Source organism: Oreochromis aureus, linkage group 15, assembly GCF_013358895.1.
Source record: "Oreochromis aureus strain Israel breed Guangdong linkage group 15, ZZ_aureus, whole genome shotgun sequence".
In the NCBI taxonomy this organism is placed as follows: Eukaryota; Metazoa; Chordata; class Actinopteri; order Cichliformes; family Cichlidae; genus Oreochromis; species Oreochromis aureus.
Genome location: NC_052956.1, coordinates 6,743,691 through 6,770,392, shown reverse-complemented (window position 1 = coordinate 6,770,392; position 26,702 = coordinate 6,743,691). Strand labels below are relative to the sequence as shown.

Genomic DNA, 26,702 nt, shown 5'->3' with positions numbered 1-26,702 from the left:
CACCGTTTTGAGTTAAATATTTGTATTTAGAGCTCACAATGAATGTGATTGTTCAGTTTGTTCGGATCATAGGCAGTGAATGGTTTGGACTGCTCATTTCAGAAACTTAATTAAAAAGTATTGCTGTTGTATAAACAACAATAAGGTAAAAAAAAAAAAAAAAAGAAACAGTGTGGATATGAGCGGTCTCTGCTTCTCTGTGGTCGCCTTAATCGCCTCCCCGCTCCATCCCCAGCTTGGTAAGTGAAGGGAAGGGAGTGCTATTTAATCAGAAAAAGTGTCACATTAATTCAGACAAATTCAAGCAATCTAGTTTTCTAATAAAGCTGTCATATTTGCATCCGGTGACTTACGCTCACCATCGTTTTAGATTAATTCCCGTCACAACCTTTTGATTTATGAATGCATAATAACTCAGGGCAATGTCTGTGACTGTGTGCACTGCGTGTGTGTGTGTGTGTGTGTGTGTGTGTGTGTGTGTGTGTGTGTGTGTGTGTGTGTGTGTGTGTGTGTGTGTGTGTGTGTGTGTGTGTGTGTGTGTGTGTGTGCATCTGTGCCTACAAAGCGTTGACTTTTAATCTTACATGTTGCTTGTTTCTAGTCGAGAGAAAATCTCATTCAGAGATAATTGAGTATGTTAAGAGGAGGAGATCAGACTCCTGGTGCGAAGGAACACGAGTTGCATCGCTGTTCCCCAGTTTTAGAGCAACCTCTCATCTGTGCTTATCTGCTTGCCATTCATATCAAAGGATCAAATACATATGAATTTCTTCTCCCCACTTGACATCGTCTTTCCACATCCATTCTTTGCTTATGAAATCCAAAGGTCAGCGTCTGCTCTTTGCAGCATGCACACACAGGAAATCATACATTCTCCCCTGTAGTTGTTTTTTTAATAACTGGGTCCATCCTTTATTTATGTGCCTGTATTTACAGTTGTTGTTGTTTTTATAATTGTTTTAATTCAATTTCACATTCCTGAAGCAACATTATTAAACACTTCATAATGTTGTCTAAGCTGGTATCAGGAAAAGTGGAATTATTACCTTTATATATGACTGATCCATCCCCCCCAAACCCCCGACTCAGTTTATATGTAATTATATGTAATGTGCACAGGCAATACAGCTGTGTTTTCATATCACTGCCCCTGAATAAAGCAACCAAAGAGCACCCATGAGGCTTCACAATGTAGGTAGTCTTGCTATCATGACTCAGTCGAAACTCAAGTGAGTGCTATTTCTGATCATAGCATAGAAGTGTGAGTCTGTCAGCAGTCATCGTACTCTGACATGACCAGCAGAGCAGATGATGAAGCACAGGACAGTCTGTGGTCTAAAAAGAGAGTCTCATACATGCTGTATGCTGGTACACATGACATGGCATTATAGCCTTGGACCAAATCTGATTTTTTTTTTGCTTCTGAGCCCATTTAAAGTTTTCTAAAAGTTCTGCATGTACAATCATTTTAAGTTTCTCAGTTGGCTTGATGGAGTCCTTTGAATGTTCTTTGAGATTGGCTTTAAATGAAGGCAGGTCGCATGATTGCAGACTTTGCTCTGCAAGAATTTTTGAAGTTAAGTTCAAGAGGAATTTAAGATTTGAGCAGAAACACTGAGTTTATGTCAATTTGATTTGCTTTTAAGACGGAGTTTTACAAACTGTATCTCCTTGTGCCATCTGCAGGATGTACAGACAGCAGTCACCAGCCTCTAAATCAAAAATCCACACTTTTGTGGTCTTGCACTTTGCAGTATTTTTGACAATAGGTTCAAATCTGATATCATCAACCATACTTTCTTTATAAAAACATACATGTGATTGATTGATTATAATCTTCTCCTCTGTGTGATACACTTCTTGGGTCCGAAAGTGCTCTGCAGTTACACATTTTTGGCATCTTCATTTTTTCACATGGTCAAATACATGTTTCCCCACTCATTGCTCTTTTATTTATTCAAAATGAATCATTACTTACTTATTTGGAACCAAACATATTAGATATCATCTTGATAGCTGTAAATGAGACCACTAAGTAAGACGGAGACATCTGTTTGGGTTAAGTGTTGGCTCCAGTTCAGTATTTTCTGATGCACTGCAGACTTGGCATCATTGAAAAGTTCGGCTAGAGTCCAAATGTGCTCTTAAACTTATCCATTAACGCTCCTGCATTTGCTGAATCGATAGATCCATGATGCCTGATTACCATCTTCTGGCCAAAGCTTGTCACTGCTTCCCCCTCAGATAAAGTAACGGTCACTGAAGCAGCTCGGCAGTAATGTGTCGTATTTGCGTGCAGTTTAATTAAAACCAGAAAGAGTGAAATATCAAAACAACTTCTGCTGTGCACTGAAACTAAAGCTCAAACCCTGCTGTTAGTATTACTGTTTGCTTTCTCTTCAAAGGGACCACCGAAGAAGCTTCAAAGCCACAATCAAAAGCATCTCAGCTAAACACTGAGCCATCGTGGAAGGAGCAGCCAGACGTTTTCACATTCTCAGAGACGCTTTGAATGTCATTGCATAAAGACTGCTATGTTTCGCAGTCAGATTCACACAACACTGTTTCATTCCAACAGCATACATGAAGGAAGCTAAGCAGAGCCACCAGGAGCTGTCTCGCCCCCCGCAGTAAAGTCTGAGACAGGAGAGAGAAAAAAAAGCACTCCACCTTCTGTCAGCGACTGCCAAAAGGCCTCCACGAAAAACTCAAACAGCTATATAGACACAAAGACAAACACGCCGCTGCTTCTGGCTTCAAGATAGCTTCTCTTTATCTCTCAGCTCTCTGCAGACATACAAAGAGAGTGAAGTACGAATTTGACTGAGCTGTTGGTGAAACTGGCTCTGAGGACAGAGTGAGCACACACATGCTACACGTGCAGTACCATTGTGCAGTACCAAAAAATAAAGGAAAAGTGACCATTTTCAGCTTTTTATAACATTTAAAAACAATTCAAAAAAATATTGGAGCTGCTATTAAACAGCAAAAAGCTTAATGAGCGGAGGGAGTCCATGCTGTACTGTGAGAGGCTGCAAGAACATCCTGTACATATGCTCAAAGTTCAAGTATTGTGTTAACCCATTTAATCCCAACAATTGTTGCTGTTTTAACCGCCTGTTACATTAACAAAATTAAACATATTGTGTGTAGGGGACATCTAAGGAGTAAAATCCATGCACTTATTTTGCAGGGGAAAATTTGAGATTAAATGGGTTAATACTAACGGTTCCTCACCTTTAAATATCCTGACAGCACATGAAACAAAGGAAATCATTTCTTAGTTTTGTCGCTGTTCCTTTTCAAATTAACGCCCTTTAGTGTTCTTTTGGAGTCTTTTTACTGGCAGCATATTTGAAGGAAAGTCTTTTTACTGTGCAAGCCTGCACTGAGCTGTATTGCAGTGTGTGCACTTTGTGCAGGTTGCACTGGCAAAGAAAAACTGTGCACTGCTGCAGCCTGCTGGTGTTTTAAGTGTTTGCATGCTGAGCTCTTTCAATCTCGCTCTGTAACACAAACTTAGTCTTGAAGACTGATGCTGTGGGAGTGTGAGTGAAACAATAAAGCCCTTACTTAACTGTTACACAGACATTTAAAGTTTTAAAGATGAGACACATTGCATGATTACATCACGTGACATGGTGTTGGTCGTTGTGCTAAAACCTTTATGTAAAAATTATGTGCATCTTTAACAAAGCGAGCATGTCTTTGGATATTTTAGGACCAAGACTTTTCTTCGGCAGTCATAGTGGGCGGGGCTGCTCATGAACTCCAATAACACTGAACATTGAAACACTGTTGAACCATGTGTGAAATAAATAAAGAAATGAAACGAAATAACCAATGGTTGCTCAAAGCCCCTGTGACGTCACAGCATACCAAACAGTTTAGTCAGTCTACTTTCACTTTTCCTTTGACCGTAAACGGTGGGCGTTTTTGTGATCAAGCGAGAATAGACTGAGAATACGATCAAAAATATCTACATCTAACAGTATTTGGGGTTTTTTTTCCATCCCAGCGTCTTTTCTTTTGCTCCTGTAGGCTCAGCTTGCACAGCAGGTCTGTTTCCACGTTGTTTAGATGTCATGTCGTTCCAAAAGCAGAACGGAAACAGGAACTATACAGTATGAGAAATGTCCAACATCCGTATTCTCTGATTTTTTTCTTCTTTTCTGCAGGTGAAATCATGGATGATTTGCTTAAGGAAATAAGAAGCAAGGATGAAGCAGCAGCATCTGTACTGGAAAGTAAGAGCCAGTGTTTTGAGAATATTTATACTACACTATTAGAGTAAATAAGATGTAAATATTTTTATACATAGTGTTGAGTATTGCAGCATCGACAGCGATCAACTCGAAGGAAAATGACGACGGAGGCAAAAATGTCCTTAATATTTTGGGAACTTTATTCCACATCAACACGCCGCAAAACTTTCCTCATGGGTGCCATTTTTTGTTGTGGTATAGTTTTTCTTCTTAGGGGCGTGATGACGCAGCATACGTGCCCTTACAATGAAACAGTGCCTCCTTGTGGTAACAACTAAAATACTCTCTCTCTCTGTTAAACAACAGTAACCATAATGCAGCTAAACACACTGTACAACATGAGTACACACAATGATTATCTTAACACATAGTTACAGTAAGTAGGCTCCATTGTTGCAACAAATGAGTATAGGTGTCAGAAACACATGGACTACCGTTTATGCAAGAAAAAAACCAACAGAACCACAAATTGAAATATAATGATCTGAATTTGTATAATCAGGAGACTACGTGATCAATAACAGATCTGCTCTTTCAGTAGCAGGTTTGAGAGCTGACTCAGATCTCCGGTCACTGACTTTACAAGAACTGGGTGAGCTGTTGCCTGGAGCTAAAAATTTCAAACTGAGAAGGGAAATCTTTGATATAATACAGACGCAGGTAAGCAAGCAAGCTGTGTATAACTGAGAGGAGAGAGATTCAGAATGACATGTGTAACACAAATAGAAAGTTAGAAGTGTACAATAAACACGTTTTAGTCAGGGCTTTTTGTTTGCTTTTCTTTGTTTCAGAAACCAATTGGTGAGCTCATAAAAGAATTCAAGAACTTCATCCCACATGAATCTCTCGGCAGTAAGTACAGGCCTGCTAACATTGTTGGCTTTTCCATTTGATGGATTTGGATAAGCAGAAGAGAATGGATGAATGGGTGGATTTAGGGTGTTTCCGTGCAGACTGAAAATATGATATGCAGATTCTTATATATAACCTTAAACTTTCCATCCAGCTACCTTAACGGAAAATGGAATCTTGGTCAACTACCTGAAAATGTTGAAGGAAATGAAGAACCAAATGCAAACAGCGCAGGATTTCCTTGATGCTCATATCCGTCTACTGGAAGACATCAGGAAATCTAAACCATCGCAGGACCAGAACAGAGGTTTTAATCCAGTTTTGGTTTTTTAGCCTAATATTAACGTGTCTTAAGTTCATGAGTGCGGATTCAAAGCTTTAACAGAGGGTAGCACACTTCAACTTAACATAAGTAAAGCTTTTTATATGATCCAGTTCATTTATGCTGAATATGCATAACCCATGTCTTCAATAGTGAATGGACACAATATATGACCACTGCTCAGCCGTGTTTGCTTTTACATTTATTTTTACATGAATCCACAGAATGGAAATAACAGATTCATGAAGTCTCAATTAACATGTCCATGTCATGGACAGATGAACAGCCATCCATTTTTTTTAGTCAGTAATTCAAATGCTGTTGGCTTTCTTTCAGTTGATTTTATGTATTTCTCACTTGTTTGAATTGTTCATAAAAACAGCAGACATTTAATCAGATTTATATTCCTGCCACAAAATCAGCTGGTATTAAGTTAGCTGTCTGCTTTCAAATGTTAAATTTTGTACATGAATCACAAACATATGGAAAAGGAAAAGTCTGTCGAAATTCTGCTATGTTGCCATTCACAGGATAGATTTTCAGAAACCTCTTACATATAGTATATAACTATGGTATATGACTATATGGTAAAGTATAACTAGAGTACAGTTAAGATTTTTATATACATTCATAAGATTTCTTTTTAAATTTCTTGTAAATGTGTTTCGCTATTGTACTCAACAGGATCTTTGTCAAGTAGTCACAATAGCCAAACTGGTGACCCTCCACAAACACAACAAGGTAAATTTCACTTTCTTTGACTTTACACTCCAATGTCACACAGACACATGCATATGGAGCTATGTATGGCTGTTATTAAATTTTAATGCTGTTTTACATGAATGTTTATTAGATACAAGTACCAGTAGTTCAATGCTGCCCCCACCTTCTACTACCTCCACTGGTGACCATCCACAGAAAAGAAAAGGTAAATTTAGCTCTTCACTGTTAGAATGTAAGGTTGTATTACTGACCAGCTGTTATGGTTTCCAACTCCAGCCAATATTCAATATTCACTTATTATATGTTAAAAAATCTCAAAAATCTAACTCAATACACTCTTATACACAATATATTGCCAAAGGTATTCACTCACCCATCCAGATGATTGAATTGAGGTGTTCTAACCACTTCCATGGTCACAGGTGTATAAAATCAAGCACCCAGCCATGCAGACTGCTTCTACAGACATGTCTGAAAGAATAGTTCACTTTCAGGAGCTCTGTGAATTGGTATTGTGAAAAGACACCTGCTGTCTACCAAGTGCAGTCGTAAAATTTTCTCGCTGCTAAATATTCCACAGTCAACTCTTAGCAACATTATAACAAAGTGGAAATGATTGAGAATGACAGCAACTCAGCCACCAAGTGGTAGGCTATGTAAAGTCACAGAGCGGGTTTAGTGGATGTTCATAGTTTGCAGAAAGTTGGCAACCTCTTCAGAGTAAATCACTACAGACTTCAGATTAGTTCAAGCACAGTGCATACAGAGCTTCATGGGATGGATTTCCATAGACAAGCAGCTAGATCCAAGCTTTACTCCACTGAGTGCAATACTGTGAAGTTTGGTGGAGAGGGAGATTATGGTGTGGGGTTTTTTTTTTTTTGGTCCTTTAGTTCAACTGACATTAACTCTTAATGCTTTAGCAAACCAAGACATTTTGGATCATTTCATTCTCCCAACTTTGTTGGAACAGTTTGGGGAGGGTCCCTTCCTGCTCCAACATGACTGCACACCAGTGCACAAAGAAAAGTCCATAAAGATGTGGATTAGCCAGTTTGGTGTGGAAGAACTTGACTGGCCTGCACAGAATCCTGACTTCAACCCAACAGAACACCTTTGGGATGCATTAGAGAGAAGACTGTGAGCCAGGCCTTCTTGTCCAACATCAGCGTCTGACCTCACAAATTCGTTTAACTTAGAGTAAAAATGACATATACCTTTAACTCAGAATGCATGGATATTGGATATTTAGGACCCAGGCTTTTAGTGGTCATAGTGGGCGGGGCTGCTCATGTACTCCATTAACCAATAGTTGCTTAAAGCACCTGCCACATCATAGCATGACCAAAGAGTTTAGTCAGTCTAGTTTCACTTTTCTTTGACTGTAAACGGTGGGCGTTTTTGTGATCAAGCGAGAATAGACTGACGATATGATCAAAAATATCTACATCTAACAGTATTGAGGTTTTTTGTTTTTCATCCCAGCATCTTCTCTTTTGCTCCTGCAGGCCCAGCTTGCACAGCAGGTCTGTTTCCACGTTGTTTAGATGTCATGTCGATCCAACAGGAGAACAGAAACAAGAACTATACAGTATGAGAAATGTCCAACATCTGTTTTCACTGATTTTTTCTTCTTTTCTGCAGGTGAAATCATGGATGTTTTGCTTAAGGAAATAAGAAGCAAAGATGGAAAAGCAGCCTCTATACTGGAAAGTAAGAGCCAGTGTTTTGAGAATATTTATTCTACACTATTAGAGTAAATAAGATGTAAATATATACATAAATATATTACAGTATGTAGGCTCCATTGTTGCAACAAATGAGTATAGGTGTTAGAAACACCTGGACTACTGTTTACGCCGTAAAACTAACAAGAAAAAACTCAACAGAACCACAAACTGAATTATAATTCAATTCAATTTTATTTATACAGCGACAAATGACAACAACAAGCAATAATAACTTTAATTTGTATAATCAGGAGACTATTTGATCAATAACAGATCTGCTCTTTCAGAGGCAGGTTTGAGAGCTGACTCAGATCTCCAGTTACTGACTTTACAAGAGCTGGGTGAGCTGTTCCCTGGAGTTGAAAATATCAAATGGAGAAGGGAAATCTTTGCTATAATACAGACGCAGGTAAGTAAGCAAGCTGTGTATGGGAGAGAGATTCAGAATGACATGTGTAACACAAATAGAAAGCCAGATCTGGACAATAAACACTTGTGTTTGATTTTTGCTTCAGAAACCAATTGATGTGCTCATAGAAGAATTCAAGAACTTCATCCGACATGAATCTCTCAGGGGTAAGTACAGGCCTGCTAACATTGTTGGCTCTTGCATTTGTGGATTTGGATAAGTGGAAGAAAATAGATGGATGGATGGATTTAGGGTGTTTCCGTGCAGACTGAAAATATGATATGCAGATTTTTATACATAACCTTAAACTTTCCATCCAGCTGCCTTAACGGAAAATGGAGTCTTGGTCGACTACCTGAAAATGTTGAAGGAAATGAAGACCCAAATGAAAACAGTGCAAGGTTTCCTTGATGCTCATATCAATCTACTGGAGGACTTGAGGAAATCTCAACCATCGCAGGACCAAGACAAAGGTTTAGTTCTTTATATTTAGCCTAACATTAAGGTGTTTTAAGTTCATGAGTGCAGATTCAAAGCTTTAACAGAGGGTAGCACACTTCAACTTACCGTAAGTATAAGGATTTATTCGATGTTTACTCTCTTCATTATTAACATGTATGTGAATTCACAGCTTATTAAATACATGATTAGGCTAAGGTGTTTTTATTTTTTCATATTTTTTCACGTCTTATTGTCTTCTTTAGAGAATGTAACTGGCTGAAGACATGCTGTTGTGGAAACGTCACATCTTAAAAAGATATTGCAAACTAAATGAGGCACCAAGAAGCATATAAGGGTTTTGCCCTCTCAGCTGAATTTTATGTGGCAAAGGCAACAACAACGTTGACTGAAATATACGTCAGACACCTACCTGCAGATTTTACCTACAGAATATATATAAAGCTTGTCATCTGCTCCAGTCCATTTCAGCTGTACATGCATAAGCCATGGGGCTCTGAATGGAGACAGAGTCCTGGGACAGAATATCTGTTCAGTCTTGTTTGCCTTTAAAACATTAATTTTTTACATGAATCCACAGAATGCAAATAACAGGGACATGAAGTCTCTTTAACATGTCATTCTGCCCATGGCAGGGCCAAATTAACAGGCATGACAAACCTTTTTTTTCCTTCAATAATTCAAATGCCTATTTATAAAATAAATATATTATTAGATTTAAAGCCTTAAAGAAATGATTGCATGCTTAAATCAAGAAAACAGTTGCAAAGATCAATCTGATTTGTGTTGCCACCACAAAATTAGCTGGTGTTAAGTTAGCGAGGTTCTTCAAACACATGACTCAGAGACACGTGAAAAATGTAAAGCAGAGAATTGTTGCTGTCTAGTCAAAATTCTGCTATATTGCCAGTCACACGATAGATTTTCTCTTCACCTTCAGTCATTTCACCGTGCCTTTCACAAATACCTACAAACTCTTGTTGTGTTCTTTCTGAGGTCTTACACTGTTCTTACAGTTGCATAATGTTGCATGTGCTCAGACGGCCCCACATTTAGTTTCTTTTAATATGATTTTTACATATACTTATACGTTCATTTGTTTTTGTTTTTTTTAATTTGGGGTAAATGCATTATAACTGTGTATTTAACAGGTTCTCTGTTAAGCACCTCAGCTGCCTCTGGTCCAGTGAAGTTCCTTAGTAACCAAACTTCTAACTCTCCATAAAAAAATCTCACGTTTTAAAGTTTACGCTTCAATGACATACTTTTTTTTTTTTTTTTTTTTAATCTGTTTTGCTGTCTTATGTGACTGTCAGATAGGACACCTTCTGCACCCTCTATCACTTCCACTCATGGCCAGACAAAGAAAAGACAAGGTAAACTGGTATCGACACTCTTTTTATAAGTTGTATTACTTTGTTTTAAGGTTTTCGACTCTAGTTGGAATAGAATTTAATATTCACTTACTATGTGTGTAAAAAAAAAAATCTAAAATCTAACTCAACCCACTCTTAGATATTAAGTAAGTAGAATCTTTATGTTGTGCTTCTCCTCTATAAATGAATGCTTTTAAAACTCAAAGAATTGTATTGAAAAATAAATCCTTAAAATTAGCCATGAACCACTTATTTAATTTTAGTTGCATATTGTAAAATGTATATTTTCCTGAGTGCATATAGTGTTTCTAGAATGTTATAACATATTAATTTTACATTAGGGTAACCCAAAATGCTTAAAGATATTAATCTATTAAACTGAAGAATTTATAGAAAAAAATCCCACAAAGGGCTCTTATTTATGCTAGTAATTTTCAGAAAGTGTTAGCCAAAAATGTTTTTTTTTTTTTTGGGGGGGGGGGATGCTATTTTAATAAATTCCTACCGTATTCCGGTAAGTTTCATCTTTCTCTACTGTGTTGTTATCTTGCTCAATTATTTTTAAAAACACAGTGACGTACAAGATGGTCGTCAGCGGAGTAACCTTTGATGCCCATAAGCAGCTACTGGACAGAGTAACGACTTCAAGCGGGGATAGAATTTTGAAGTTGCTCAATGAGGACGATGGTGAGGTCATCATCGTCTTCTGTCCTGTTGTTTCACGTACGGGGACAGATGTTGAGGCAGCCATGGCCCAAGTCACAGGTAAGAAAAAGAATTTAATTGGTCATCCATGTTTCAGAGAAAAATGCTCAGTCAAGCTTTTAATGATTTACATTTTGGGGGTTGAGAATATGAACTTAAAGTACCTAATGATGATTTTAAATCCACATGAATGACGGCTAATATTTATGTGGTTAACGAAAATATGAGGCTTTATGATCCTTAATCTTATGTGGTTTGTGACGAGACCTCATTATTATTTATACTTAATCAGCTGTTTGTTTGTTTTTTGTTTTCTGTACTGCAGGTGATAAACCTGTCATACTGGTTGTGATGCATCACACATATGAAGCCAAATCTGTACCCTCAGCGAAAATATGGAAGGATTCTTGTAAGGTCGTTTTGTGTGTTCATGTTTTCTACCATGAGAAGGTCCCTGGATTGCTGCCATGTCAGGAAAATAATGATGCCATCTCCAAGATACAAACAGAATTATTGAATTACGGTGTTGACATAACTGAAAGTACAAGTGGAGATAATCAGAGTTGGTTAAGTTTCCTGGTTTCAAAATTCACTGAAAAAAAATGAATCAATGAAAGTATAATGCCTGCAACTACAAGTAAAAGAAACTATAATAGCTTGTGTCAGCTTCAGCTTTAAGTGGAAGAAACAGTAAAAAACAAGTACAGTTTATCTTGATTTGTCTCCATCTGTACTGTCTGTGTGTTTATCATCAGTTCAAGTCTAAAAGAATGTGAAAACATGACATGACATATTAGTTTTTGTGTGGTTGTACACCAGTCAGGACTTTATCTAATACAACTGAAAAAAAAAAAAACAACACACAAATAAAGTCAGGGTTTAAGATAAGATTGTCACGGTTCTGGGTCAGTTTTGACCCAGTATTTTTAGTTCTCATATTTTGGTTTATTTTTGAATGATGGATCGTTTTGTTTCCCTGGTGCCTTGTTGATCATTATTATTATTGTTGTTATTATTATTATTATTAGTAATCTATTTTCAGTGATTCTGGAATCCTGAACACGTCAAAACACCAGTGTAATGATAATCCACTATAGCCTGTTCTATGGAACGGCACTGGTTCAGCTAATATTTCTGTCTTTAGTTTCTATATTCTGTACAAAAACACCTGAAAGTAGATTAAGACTGTAATGCAAAGCCCACACTTGACAAGCATTCATAAACTATATAGATACAAACACTTTAAAAAGATCATAGATGGAAATGGAAAAGATTTTATAAATAGAAAACCAAATGATACATAAGTGATCATAATATCTGTGCTTTTTTAGTTCTGTTTCCCCCAAAGGGGGAAACTATATCATAACAAAGCAGAATAATTTAAATGTTCTCATTAACTTATTTTTTAATCTAATGCTTTAAAGTCTCACTAAAATGCCTACTGTATAAAGTGTATTAAGTAGCTTATTAGCAGTTATAGCAGAATGAGCTCTGGCGCTACATAGTAAGATTGAAACATTTTTTTTGCCTTATGGGTGGTGTAAACTTTATCATTTAAATGAAGATGAACTATCAGAAACTGCACTGTGTTCCAGTGTAATTTATAGAAGGCAGCAGGTGAAAAAGTCTGTGTCCAAGGTGTGAGGGATCTGTAACGATTTTCCCTGCCCATTACAAGTCCTGGATGGAGGGCAGGGGGCGCCGATAATCTTTTCCGCTACCCGTACAGTCCGCTGCAGTCTGGACCTGTCCTGTTTAGTGGCTGCTCCATACCAAACTGTGATGGAATAGCACAGGACAGACTCAATGACTGCAGTGTAGAACTGGATCAGCAGCTCTTGTGGAAGACTGTACTTCCCCAGTTGTCTCAGGAAGTACGACGTCTGCTGTGTCTTTTTGCGGATGGAGGAGATGTTAGTCTCCCACTTCAGGTCCTGGGAGATGGTGGTACCCAGGAACTTGAAAATCTCCACAGTAGATACCGGGCTGTCTGATAATGTGAGAGGGAGCAGTATTGAGGGATGTCTACTAGTGGTGCAACGGATCACGGTTGATCCGTAATCTGAACCGATCCCACTCCACGGTTCGGGACACACGTGATCCGAAGATTCGAAAAAGAAAAAAAAAGTATGTGTATGGTGTGCGTGGTCAGTCTGTCAAGCGATAGTTATGGCCAGCGCTAGCGGTCCAAGTGGAGGAGCAGAGGAGTTTGCGGTATTAAGCAGCCCTTTGTTCCCCAATCTGACCGGGCTAAAGCTGTTACAAAAGCTACTGGGGTGTTTAGCTGCAGATGGGAGGCCGTATTCCCTTGTGCAAAACAAGGGGTTTAAACTATGATGAATGTGCTTGAGCCACGCTATGATATCCCGTTGCGCGTCCACTTCAGTGACAAGATCGTACCCAGGCATGTATGAGCAGGAAAAGTTTAAAGTTATGGCTGAACTGTCCCAGGCATCTTTTGTTGCCCAACTACAAATGGGTGGACCTCCAGGTCAGCGGAAAGCTACGTGACCGTGACCGCTCATTATATCACAGCGGAGTGGTAGATCCAAAGCCCTGTACTGCCCTATACTGCACCTTAATTTGTTTTTATATAATTGCATGGAATGAGTCTTGAGTTGAATGTTTTTAATAGGCAAAAAATACTTAAATAAGTTAATAAGTAAATGTTAAAATTTTGTCTTTTTTTCTTTTTTTGCTGATCTGAAAATTGATCCGATCCGTGACTTAAAACCATGATCCGATCCGAACCGTGAGATTTTTGATCAGTTGCACCACTAATGTCTCCTGAAGTCCACTATCACCTCTACAGTCTTAAGTGTGTTCACCTCCAGGTTGTGCTGACTGCACCAGAGTACCAGCCGCTCAACTTCCTGTCAATATGCAGACTCATCACCATCCTGAATGAGGATAAATGACGGTGGTGTCATCTGCAAAAATCAGGAGTTGCAGCCAAGTTCTTGGAGGTGCAGTCATTGGTGTGGAGGGAGAACAATAGTGGTGAGAGGACACAGCCTTGAGGGGCACCAATACTGAGGGACCGTGTTCTGGAGGTGATCTTCCCCATATACTAGTAAAGGCAAATTAATTTAACATAAATGGCCTGTTACTTAGTTTAGCATTGTGTTATTCACCCCTTAACCCCAAGTCTGTTTATTAGTAGATTATTTGATATATGAGATTTTGTGAGTTTTTGAGTGGTGCGATGTGCTGAAAGGATAATTGGAGGTGAGCTTCCCTCCCTCCAGGACATCTACAAGAAGCAGTGCCTGAGAAGCAGCAGACTGAGGGACAGCTTTTTCTATCAGGTCACCAGACTGCTGAACAGTGACACTTCATAGACACCTCACTCTCACCTACCGGAACGTCAACACTATACACTCCATATTGTACATATATGCCATTTCTTTTGCACAATACTCAAACTGCTGACCTATGTATATTTAACATATATGTATATACACACACACAGATAGATAGATAGATAGATAGATAGATAGATAGATAGATAGATAGATAGATAGATAGATAGATAGATAGATAGATAGATAGATAGATAGATAGATAGATAGATAGATAGATTTGGCATACATATTAGTAATGTGCATACATTCTTATAATTGTACATTCCTCTTCTTATATTTGACTTGTTTCTTATGTTTCTTGTATTTTTCCATACTACTGTTGCTTGTGAAGCTTGCACACCAGAATCTCACTCACATGTGCTGTACCAGTGTATCAGTTATGTGACGTGACAATAAAAGTGCTTTGATTTGATTTGATTTGAATTCTACATCACTGTTATATTTCCCCCATGAAAAAGCTAAATATATTGTGCAATACAATTTTAAACAATAAATTGCAAAAAAAAAAAAAAGAAGCTAGATGTAGCAAATATGATACAAATTAAATCTCATATGAAAAATTATATTACATTATTTTTTAATGTTTTGTCCTAAAGTTAAAAAACTCTCAATATTCAAAAAATGTGAATTTTTTGCAATTATTTCATGGATCAGTTTGTCTGGTGGCTCGATGATTTGGCTTTAAATGAAGGCAGGTCGCATGATTGCAGACTTTGCTCGGCAAGAATTTTTGAAGTTAAGTTCAAGAGGAATTTGAGATTTGAGCAGAAACGCTGAGTTTATGTCAGTTTGATTTGTTTTAAAGACACACACTTTTAGAAACTGCATCTCCTTGTGTCATCTGCAGGATATACAGACAGCAGTCACCAGCCTCTGAATCCACGCCTTTGTGTTCTTATACTTCGCAGTATTTTTGACAATAGGTTCAAATCTAATACCATTAACCATACTTTCTTAAAATAAAAACATATTTAATAATCTCCTTTTCTGTGTGATACACTTCTTGGGTCTCAAAGTGCTCTGCAGTTGCACATTTTTTGCATCTTCATTTTTTCACATTATTAAATACATGTTTCCCCACTCATTGCTCTTTTATTTATTCAAAAGGAATCATTACTTACATATTTGGAATCAAACAGATTTGATGTCGTCTTGATGGCTGTAAATGAGACCACTAAGTAAGACTGAGACATGAGCTATATAGACACAAAGACAAAAACGCTGCTGCTTCTGGCTTCAAGATAGCTTCTCTTTATCTCTCAGCTCTCTGCAGACATACAAAGAGAGTGAAGTACGAATTCAACTGTTGGTGAAACTCACTCTGAGGACAGAGTGAGCACACACATGCTACACGTGCAGTAGGCATTGTTGTTTGACTACCAAAAACATCGTGGAATTTTTTTTTAACATTTAAAAACAATTAAAATAATATTATTAATATTAAACAGCTTAATTAGCAGAGAACTTAATAGTAATGGTTCCTCACCTTTACATATCCTGCCAGCACATGATACAAAGGAAATCATTTCTTAGTTTTGTCGCTCTTCTTTTTCAAATTAACACCCTTTAGTGTTCTTTTGGAGTCCACATTTTACTGTGTAAGCCTGCACTGAGATGTATTGCAGTGTCTGACATGTATTGCAGGTTGCACTGGCAAAGAAAACCTGCACTGCTGCACCCTGCTGGGGTTTTTAAGTGTTTGCTTACTGGGCTCTTTTAGTCTCGCTCTGTAACACAAACTTTAGACGGATGCTGTGGGACTCGACTGAAACAATAAAGCCCTTACTTAACTGTTACAGCGACTTTGAGAGTTTTAAAAATGACACACATTACATGATTACATTACGTGACATGGTGCTGGTACTGTGCGTTGTGCCAAAATGTTAAATGGAAATATATATATACAATTTCCCAAATGACTTTGGTTATTTTAGGACCCAGACCTTTCCTTGGCAGTCATAGTGGGCGGGCTGCTGATGTGCTCCAATAACCAATGGTTACTTAAAGCGCCTGCGACATCACAGCCTGATCAAACAGTCTACTTTCACTTTCTTTTCACCGTAAATGGTGGGTGTTTTTGTGGTCAAGCTAGGCTAAACTAACTACATTTGGGGGTTTTTCTTCTTCATCCCAGCGTCTTCTCTTTTGCTCCTGTAGGCTCAGCTTGCACTGCAGGTCTGTTTCCATGTTGTTCAGATGTCATAACGATCCAACAGAAGAACAGAAACAGGAACTATACAGTATGAGAAATGTCCAACCTCCGTATTCTCTGACTTTTTCTTCTTTTCTGCAGGTGAAATCATGGATGGTTTGCTTAAGGAAATAAGATGCGAGGATGAAGCAGCAGCCTCTGTACTGGAACGTAAGTGGCAGCGTTTTGAAAATATTTATCCTACACTACTAGAGTAAATAAGATGTAAATATTTATGCATATATATATGTATAGTTACAGTGAGTAGGCTCCGTTGTTGCAACAAATGAGTATAGAAACCACTGGACTGTCGTTTTTGCCGCAACCTAACAAGAAAAAAGCCAACAGAACCACAAATTGAATGTTATTTCAATTCAGTTTTATTCATACAGCGCCAAATCACAACAACTGTTACGGTTTGGAGGAGGACTCAAGCGCAGGACTCCGGTTCTGATGCTCACAAGAAGGGTTTATTTACAATGCACCAGGTGTATATACAAGAATGTGCGGGGGGTGCTATATACAGCTGAGTGAGGGGAGAAGGGGTCTCCAGGGAAGTCCAGGGGAAAGCACGCGTTCTTCAGAATATCCACTCACACGATCACAGGCTCACACTCCGACACTGCCACACGGGAATCACACGGGGGAAAATCCAGGGAGCTCTGTAGACAGGGAGACAGGGTTAAGTACGACGCACACAGGAAAACACTCTTAACTAACTTGCTGTAGGTTGGCTTCACTAACGCGTGGTAGACAACGATCCAGCGACGAACAGCAGTCACCTCCTGGCTTAAATGCTGATCACCTTAATGAGACCCAGGTGTCTCATCTCCCGAGGGCGTGGGCCGAGGGCGTGAACCCACAGTGAGTTCCGCCCTGGCGAGAGAGAAGCGGAGAGAGAGAGGAAGAGAGAGAAACAGAGAGAGTGCTGATCAGCGTGCAGCTGATCCGCCTGGCCGTGACAACAACGAACAATAATAACTTTAATTTGTATAATCAGGAGACTACTTGATCAATAACAGATCTGCTCTTTCAGAGGCAGGTTTGAGAGCTGACTCAGATCTCCAGTTACTGACTTTACACAACCTGGGTTTGCTGTTCCCTGGAGTTCAAAATGTCAAACTGAGAAGGAAAATCTTTAATATAATACACAAGCAGGTAAGCAAGCAAGCTGTGTATAACTGAGAGGAGAGAGATTCGGAGAGGTCCGGACAATAAACACTTTTATTTGTTTTTCTTTGTTTCAGAAACCAATTGATGTGCTCATAAAAGAATTCAAGGACTTAATCCCTGATGAATCTCTCAGGGGTAAGTACAGGCCTGCTAACATTGTTGCCTTTTCCATTTGATGGATTTGGATAAGCGGAAGAAAATGGATGGATGGATTTAGGATCTTTCAGTGCAGTTTTAAAGTATGGCATGCATATTCTTGTACATAACTTATACAAACTATAACTATAATTCATACAAAACTTTCCATCCAGCTGCCTTAACCGAAAATGGAGTCTTGGTGGACTACCTGAAAATGTTGAAGGAAATGAAGACCCAAATGAATAATGATTTCCTTGATCGACATATCAGTCTGTTGGAGGACTTCAGGAAATCTCAACCATCGCAGGACAAAGGTTTTTAATCCAGTTTTTTTCTTAACCTAATATTAATGCTTCATAATTTAATGAGTGCAGATTTAAAGCTTTAATAGAGGGTTTTAAAACTTCAACTTAACATAAGTAAAGCTTTTTATATGATCCAGTCCATTTATGCTGAATTTGCGTAAGCCATGTCTTTGATATTGAATGGACACAATATCTGACAACGGCTCAGTCTTGTTTGCTTTTACATCTACTTTTACATGAATCTACAGAATGGAAATAACAGAGACATGAAGTCTCAATTAACATGTCATTCTGTCCATGTCATGGACAGATTAACAGGCATCAATTTTTTTAGTCAGTAATGGTCCCTTCCTGTTCCAACATGACTGCTCACCAGTGCACAAAGCAAAGTCCATAAAGTCATCGATTAGCCAGATTGATGAGGAAGAACTTGACTGGCCTGTACAGAGTTCTGACCTCAACCCTACAGCACACTTTGGGATTAATTAGACTGGAGACTGGGAATCAGGCCTTCTCGTCAACATCAGTGTCTGACCTCACAAATGTGTTTCTGGAAGAATACACAAAAGTTCCCATGAACACTACACCTTGTGGATTAAATCTGCAAGGTACATATGTATATATAAGAAGAAGACAGCCATATAGATGCAGCGCTTCCCAATGACAGCAACATCAGAAAGAAGGATCACGAGAAGCTCGAGAAATACCAGGGGCTCAGAGAAGAGCTCGCGAAAATGTGGAGGGTGAAGGTAACAGTGGTCCCCGTGGTTATCGGAGCACTAGGTGCGGTGACTCCCAAGCTAGGCGAGTGGCTCCACCAGATCCCGGGAACAACATCGGAGAGCTCTGTCCAGAAGAGGGCAGTCCTAGGAACAACTCAGGAACCTCAAGCTCCCAGGCCTCTGGTAGAGGACCCGAGCTTCAGGGATAGACCGTCTGCAGGGCGGAGCGGGAGATTTGTTTTTTAATACATATATATATATATATATATATATATATATATATATACAGTTAAGCCCAAAATTATTCATACCCCTGCCAAATTTTGACTTAAAGTTACTTTTATTCAACTAGCAAGTTATTTTTGACTGGAAATGACACAGGCGTCTCCCAAAAGATAATAAGATGATGTACAAGACGCATCATTGTGAAAAAAAAAAAAATTTCTCAGCTTTTATTTACATTTGAGCAAAAAGTATCATGTCCAGAATTATTCATACCCTTCACAAACTGTCACAGTCTCTGGGAAAATCCAAAGTTCCATCCATTCCAAATAGTCAAAGCTGTTCTAAAGCATCCTAATTACCCTGATTAATTGGAAATAGCTGTTTTAATCAACTCAACAGGTGAAAACAGCAGCTCTCTGCAGGTGGTTTGTGGACAGTCATGGCTAAGACAAAGGAACTCAGTGAGGACCTGCAGCTGTGCATTGTGGCTGCTCACAAGTGAGGAAAGGGCTACAAGGCCATATCCAAATGTTTTCAAGTTCCAGTGGCTACAGTGCAAAGTATTATTAAAAATACAAGATGTTCCGCACTGTGGAAAATCTCAGAGGACGTTGTCGGAAGCCAAAAGTGACACCTGTGCTGGCCAGGAGGATAGTGAGAGAGGTGAAAAAGAATCCAAGGATCACCACCAAGGCCATTCTGGTGAATCTGGGCTCTGCTGGTGGCAATGTCTCAAGGCAGACAGTCCAACGGACACTGCACACTGCTGGGTTCCACGGATGCAGACCAAGGAAAACGCCACTTCTCCAGATAAGGCACGCAAAAGCTCGTTTGGCCTTTGCAAATGCTCATCTGGACAAAGAAGAAGATTTCTGGTCTTCAGTGTTATGGTCAGATGAAACAAAAATTGAATTATTTGGTCACAATGATGTTGCCTTCATTTGGCATAAAAAGGAGAAGCCTTCAACCCACAGAACACCATCCCCACTGTCAAACATGGTGGTGGGAACCTAATGCTTTGGGGTGTTTTTCAGCCAATGGACCAGGGAACCTAATCACAGTAAACAGCATCATGAAAAAGAGCAATACATGAAGATTCTCAACAACAACATCAGGCAGTCTGCAGAAAAACTTGGCCTTGGGAACCAGTGGACATTTTAGCACGACAATGACCCAAAACATACAGCAAAAGTGGTGAAGAAATGGTTAGCAGACAACAACATTAACGTTTTGCAGTGGCCTAGCCAGAGTCCTGACTTGAATCCAATTGAGAATCTGTGGAGGGAGCTAAAGATCAGGGTGATGGCAAGAAGACCCTCCAACCTGAAAGATTTGGAGCTCATTGCTAAAGATGAATGGGCAAAAATGCCTGTGGAGACATGCAAAAAGCTGGTCTGCAATTATAGGAAGCGTTTGATTGCTGTAATAGCCAATAAAGGCTTTTTTTCTATTGATTATTGAGAAGGGTATGAATAATTCTGGACATGATACTTTTGCTAAAATATAAATAAAACCTGAGAAATATTTTTTCCACAATGATGCCTCTTGTACATCGTCTTATTATCTTTTGGGAGACACCTGTGTCATTTCTGGTCAAAAAAGAACTTCCTGGTTGAACAAAAGTAACTTTAAGTCAAAATTTGTCAGGGGTATGAATAATTATGGGCTTAACTGTATATATATATATATATATATATATATGTATATATGTGTATAGATATATAGATATAGGTATAACTTAGTGTAAAAATTATATGTATCTTTACAGAGTGCATGACTTTGGATATTTTATGACTAGACTTTTCTTTAGTGGTCATAGTGGACGGGGCTGCTTGTGCGCTCCAATTACCAGTGGTTGCTTAGAGCACCTGCCACCTCATTGCGTGACCAAATAGTTCAGTCAGTCCAGTTCCTTTGACTGTAAACGATGGACGTTTTGTGATCAAGCTAGGCTAGACTGACAACACGATCAACAATATCTATATCTGAAAGTATTTGGGGGTTTTTTTCATCCCAGCATCTTCTCTTTTGCTCCTGCAGGCTCAGCTTGTACAGCTGGTCTGTTTCCATGTTGTTCAGATGTCATAATGATCCAACAGAAGAACAGAAACAGGAACTATACAGTATGTGAAATGTCCAACCTCCGTATTCTCTGATTTTTTTTCTTCTTTTCTGCAGGTGAAATCATGGATATTTTGCTTAAGGAAATAAGACGCAAGGATGAAGCAGCAGCCTCTGTACTGGAGCGTAAGTGGCAGTGTTTTGAGAATATTAATCCTACACTAAATAAATAATAAATAATATGTATATATACATAAATATATTACAGTAAGTAGGCTTCATTGTTGCAGCGGTAGTCCAGGTGTCAGAAACCACTGGACTGTCGTTTATGCCGCAAACTAACAAGAAAAAAATCAACAGAACCACAAATTGAATGTTATTTCAATTGAATTCAATTTCATTTATACGGCGCCAAATCACAACAACAAACAATAATAACTTTAATTTGTATAATCAGGAGACTATTTGATCAATAACAGATCTGATCTTTCAGAGGCAGGTTTGAGAGCTGACTCAGATCTCCAGTTACTGACTGTACAAGAAGCGGGTGAGCTGTTCCCTGGAGTTGAAAATTTCAAACGGATAAGGAAAATCTTTGATATAATACACAAGCAGGTAAGCAAGCAAGCTGTGTATAACTGAGAGGAGAGAGACTGAGATGTGTAACACATATTAAAAGTCAGATTTGGACAATAAACACTTTTATTTATTTTTCTTTGTTTCAGAAACCAATTGATATCCTCATAAAAGAATTCAAGGACTTCATCCCACATGAATCTCTCAGGGGTAAGTACAGGCCTGCTACTTTTCCATTTGATGGATTTGGATAAGCGGAAGAAAAAAGATGGATGGATGCATTTAGGATGTTTCGGGGCAGTTTTAAAATATGACATGCAGATTCTTATACATAACCTTAAACTTTCCATCCAGCTGCCTTAACCGAAAATGGAGTCTTGACCAATTACCTGAAAATGTTGAAGGAAACGAAGATCCAAGTGAATAAAGTGCAAGATTTCCTTGATGCACATATCAATCTACTGGAGGACTTCAGGAAATCTCAACCATCGCAGGACCAGGACAAAGGTTTTAATCCATTTTTTAAAGCCTAATATTAATGTGTCTTAATTTCATGAGTGCAGATTCAAAGCAATAATAGAAGGTAGCAAACTTTAGCCTAATGTAAGTAAAGCTTTTTATATGATCCAGTCTTTTTATGCTGAATATGCATAAGTAGTGTCTTCAATACTGAATGGAATCTGACCACGGCTCAGTCTTGTTTGTTTTAACATCTATTTTTACATGAATCCACAGAATGGAAATAACAGAGACATGAAGTTTCAATTAACATGTCATTCTCTCCATGTCTTGACAGATTAGGCATCCATTATTTTAGTCAGTAATTCAAATGCTGTGGGCTTACCTTCAATTGATTTTATGTATTTCTCACTGGTTAGAATTGTTCATAAAAACAGCAGACATTTCTGAAATTATATCTGATTTATGTTCCTGCCACAAAATCCGCTGGTGTTACGTTCACAGTCTGCTTTCTAGTGTTAAATTTTGTACATGAATCACAAACACATGGAAAAGGTCAAGTCTGTCGAAGTTCTGCTATGTTGCCATTCACAGGATAGATTTTCAGAAACCTCTTACATATAGTATATAACTACGGTATATGACTATATGGTAAAGTATTACTAGAGTATAGTTAAGAGTTTTAGATACATTCATAAGATTTGTTTTTTATTTCTTGTAAATGTGTTATGCCATTGTACTCAACAGGATCTTTTTCAAGTAGTGACAATAGCCAAACTGGTGACCCTCCACAAATACAACAAGGTAAATTTCACTTTCTTTGACTTTACACTCCAATGTCACACAGACACATGCATATGGAGCTATGTATGGCTATTATTAAATTTTAATGCTGTTTTACGTGAATGTTTATTAGATATAACTGCTAGTAGTGCAATGATGTCCCCACCCTCTCCTACCTCCACTCGAGACCATCCAGAGGAAAGATCAGGTAAATTTAGCTCTTCATTGTTAGAATGTAAGGTTGTATTACTGACCAGGTGTTATGGTTTCCAACTCCAGCCAATATTCAATATTCACTTATTATATGTTAAAAAATCTCAAAAATCTAACTCAGTACACTCTTATACACACTATATTGCCAAAGGTATTCACTCACCCATCCAGATGATTGAATTCAGGTGTTCTAATCACTTCCATGCTCACAGGTGTATAAAATAAAGCACCTAACCATGCAGACTGCTTCTACAGACATTTCTGAAAAAATGTGTCGCTCTCAGGAGCTCTGTGAATTCCAGCATGGTATCGTGAATAGATGCCTGCTGTCTGACAAGTGCAGTCATAAACTTTCTCTTGCTAAATATTCCACAGTCAACTTTTAGTGGTATTACAACAAAGTGTAAATGATTTGCAGAATCCTTACATATAGTATATAACTATGGTATATGACTATATGGTAAATTATTACCAGTGACGGGAATAACGGCGTTACTTTTTTCAGTAACGAGTAATCTAACTAATTACTATTCCTATCGTTACAACGCCGTTACCGTTACTAACAAGAAAATGCTTTGCGGTCGCTTTAGTATTTTTAAACAGACGGTTGAAGCTGTCTTCAGCTTACCTCACCTTATGTCAGTTGCACAGAAGTAGCTGTAAGTAATCTGGGCGCAACAGCTTTATGCAGCTGCGCGGCAATCACTTTCTGGCAGACGATCACTTTTTGGCACAACACCTGGAGCTAAGGGGGCAAAACAATCGCATGAGTGCTGCTGTTTGACTGAGGAAGAATAAAGTAGTTGTGGTAAGCCAATCACATGACCACTTCAAGATTACAAAGCAACAAGGTGATATATACCAGTTTTTAAATTGTGTTGATAGGCCACGTAAAACCAGAGTCATGATAAACAATATATACGCGGCGTTTTTTCCTCAATAGTTTCATCACGTTTACTGTCTAAGGACAGCGCTAGCAAGCACTCTCTGCTTATGAGCAAAAAAAAAAACCCCCCCACAAAAAACAGCCCGTTGGTGTTGGTGGAAAACTGTACCATGTCAACCAATCAAAAAATGATATGGCAACATGAAATTTGGTTGTTTAGGAAGAGGGGGAAGTTTCAGGAGTGACGGCGAGAGAGAGAGAGAGAGAGAGAGAGAGAGAGAGAAAGACAGCAGAAAAATGTTTGTGGTTGTTACAGTAAAAAATATCACTTTTTCTACTCGGATTTTATGTTTTTTGTCTGGTTTTAGATCAATTTTGTTAATACAGTATGTCAAAATGAAAACATTACTGTAAATTCAGACATTTGAGGTTGTGCTGAAAAGAATGATACCAAACAAGGCAAAGTACATAGTTTTTAAAGGTAAAATGTAGAGGTCAAATCAAAAGTAGTCAAAATGGACCACAGAGGGTTAAACGTTTTTTTAAAGTAACGCAATAGTTACTTTTCAAGTAATTAATTACTTTTAGAATATTGTAACTCAGTTACTAACTCAGCTACTTTTTTGAAGAAGTAACTAGTAACTATAATTAATTACTTTTTCAGAGTAACGTGCCCAAAAATGATTATTACTAGAGTACAGTTAAGATGTTTACATACATTCATAAGATTTGTTTTTTATTTCTTGTAAATGTGTTTCGCCCTTGTACTCAACAGGTTCTTTGTCAAGTAGTGACAATAGCCAAACTGGTGACCCTCCACAAATACAACAAGGTAAATTTCACTTTCTTTGACTTTACACTCCAATGTCACACAGACACATGCATATGGAGCTATGTATGGCTATTATTAAATTTTAATGCTGTTTTACGTGAATGTTTATTAGATATAACTGCCAGTAGTGCAATGATGTCCCCACCCTCTCCTACCTCCACTCCAGACCATCCAAAGAAAAGATCAGGTAAATTTAGCTCTTCATTGTTAGAATGTAAGGTTGTATTAGTGACCAGGTCACAGGTATATAAAATCAAGCACCTAGCCATGCAGACTGCTTCGACAGACATTTCTGAAAAAATGTGTTGCTCTCAGGAGCTCTGTGAATTCCAGCATGGTATCGTGAATAGATGCCTGCTGTCTGACAAGTGCAGTCGTAAAATTTTCTCGCTGCTAAATAGGGCTGCCACAAACGATTACTTTGATAGTCGACTAGTCACCAATTATTTTTGCGATTAGTCGACTAATCAGATCATGCATCCATTGGACGTACAACCTACAGCTTATTGCATCAGCATGCATCTGCTCTTATATAACTATCATTAGCTTACAGCTTTAAGTGTTTAAGGTATGTGCTAACTAAAAATAAAGACAAGATGATAGTTTATTAAATTTTAATGAAATTTACAGATTGTTTTGGTGAAGTTTAATAAATTCAGCCGTCTGCGCCTTGCTATCTAAAATATAACAGGACACCGAAGTATATTCTCGACCATCTCACACTTCTGATAATCAGCTGTCTGCTTGACGTTTATTCAGCTGTGTAAAAACTATAACTTTAATCTCAGCCAAACCGATTTACTCAGGAACAAATAAAATACTGAAAAAAGCCAAACAATAACATTTTTTAAGTTATCTAAGTGACTTATATATCATGTTTAACCTGAGTAGCAAAAGACGGCGGTGGGTTTGAAAACGATTTGCCGGGAGTCCGGTGTTCTCACCGGCTCTCGTGAGCCTAGAACCCCGGCTAGCTATTGAGCTGGTGGGTAACAGACGTCTCTAAAAAAGTCGGGGTGCTTTTGAAAATATGTGGTGTCTTGATAAACTGAGCAGATATTTGAGGTTTACACAGCTACATTCTCGCCTGAAAATATGTTAAACGTTTATTTTGTGACCCAGAAAGAGTAATAAGAGTAATCTTTAAAACTAACTAGCTGCCGCCATTGTTGGAAACTGAGCAGGGCCGCGCTATGAATTCTGGGACACAGCTTCTTCTTCTTCGGGGTTTAGCAGCAGCTGGCATCCTTGTACATGCAGTGCTGCCATCTTCTGTTTCAGTCCGTCATTACACTCTTAAATCCTACTACTTACTCCTGCGTCTTTTCGGATCTTACAAAGCTTCAAACGACGCGTCAACTATTAAATTAGTCGTCAGCGATTTTGATAGTCGACGTGATCGTGACTAGTCGACTAATCGTGGCAGCCCTACTGCTAAATGTTCCACAGTCAACTTTTAGTGGTATTACAACAAAGTGTAAATGATTGAGGATGACAGCAACTTAGCCACCAAGTGGTAGGCTATGTAAAATCACAGAGCAGGTTTAGCGGATGTTCATAGTTCAAAGAGGTTGCCAACTTTCTGCAGAGTCAATGGCTACAGACTTCAGATTAGTTCAAAGAACAGTGCATACAGAGCTTCATGGGATGGATTTCCATAGACAAGCAGCTAGATCCAAGCTTTACTCCTCTGAGTGTAATGCAAACTGTTAAATGCTGTAAAGTTTGGTGGAGCGGGGGATTATGGTGTGGGTTTTTTTTTTCAGGAGTTGGGCTTGGTCCCTTAGTTCTAGTGACATTTAATCTTAATGTTTTAGCAAACCAAGACATTTTGGATCATTTCATTCTCCCTACTTTGTTGGAACAGTTTGGGGAGGGCCCCTTCCTGCTCCAACATGACAGCACACCAGTGCACAAAGAAAAGTCCATAAA

General features: G+C 38.5%; 1 protein-coding gene and 1 long non-coding RNA gene across 36 annotated transcripts in view; one reads left to right on the top strand and one right to left on the bottom strand.

Annotated features, from left to right (window-relative positions):
* The first annotated feature begins 3,894 nt into the window (after window positions 1-3,894).
* Window positions 3,895-26,702, top strand: part of LOC116309553 (serine/arginine repetitive matrix protein 1-like) — a 77,097-nt gene continuing 54,289 nt past the window's right edge. For 22 of the 35 annotated variants that reach the window (XR_005608376.1, XM_039598943.1, XM_039598951.1 and 19 more), the window contains exons 1-13: window positions 3,896-4,059; window positions 4,179-4,247; window positions 4,804-4,925; window positions 5,057-5,117; window positions 5,272-5,424; window positions 6,124-6,180; window positions 6,293-6,367; window positions 7,807-7,875; window positions 8,180-8,301; window positions 8,408-8,468; window positions 8,622-8,774; window positions 24,714-24,770; window positions 24,883-24,957. Coding sequence is in view for 34 of the 35 variants with exons in the window: in XM_039598943.1 (XP_039454877.1) it covers window positions 4,187-4,247; window positions 4,804-4,925; window positions 5,057-5,117; window positions 5,272-5,424; window positions 6,124-6,180; window positions 6,293-6,367; window positions 7,807-7,875; window positions 8,180-8,301; window positions 8,408-8,468; window positions 8,622-8,774; window positions 24,714-24,770; window positions 24,883-24,957 (1,066 nt within the window). In the remaining variant the exon portion in view is untranslated. Of the gene's footprint in view, window positions 4,060-4,178; window positions 4,248-4,803; window positions 4,926-5,056; window positions 5,118-5,271; window positions 5,425-6,123; window positions 6,181-6,292; window positions 6,368-7,806; window positions 7,876-8,179; window positions 8,302-8,407; window positions 8,469-8,621; window positions 8,775-16,181; window positions 16,382-16,499; window positions 16,569-17,433; window positions 17,556-17,644; window positions 17,706-17,881; window positions 18,023-21,138; window positions 21,208-21,514; window positions 21,637-21,746; window positions 21,808-21,951; window positions 22,105-22,803; window positions 22,861-22,972; window positions 23,048-24,713; window positions 24,771-24,882; window positions 24,958-26,702 lie in introns of those variants that run through there. The other 13 variants (XM_039598966.1, XM_039598955.1, XM_039598956.1 and 10 more) reach the window with 8 other exon arrangements.
* Window positions 16,846-17,394, bottom strand: LOC120433166. The gene is made up of 2 exons (XR_005608378.1): window positions 17,142-17,394; window positions 16,846-17,059 (listed from the first exon to the last, which is right to left on the bottom strand). It is a non-coding gene; the product is annotated as an uncharacterized LOC120433166 (long non-coding RNA).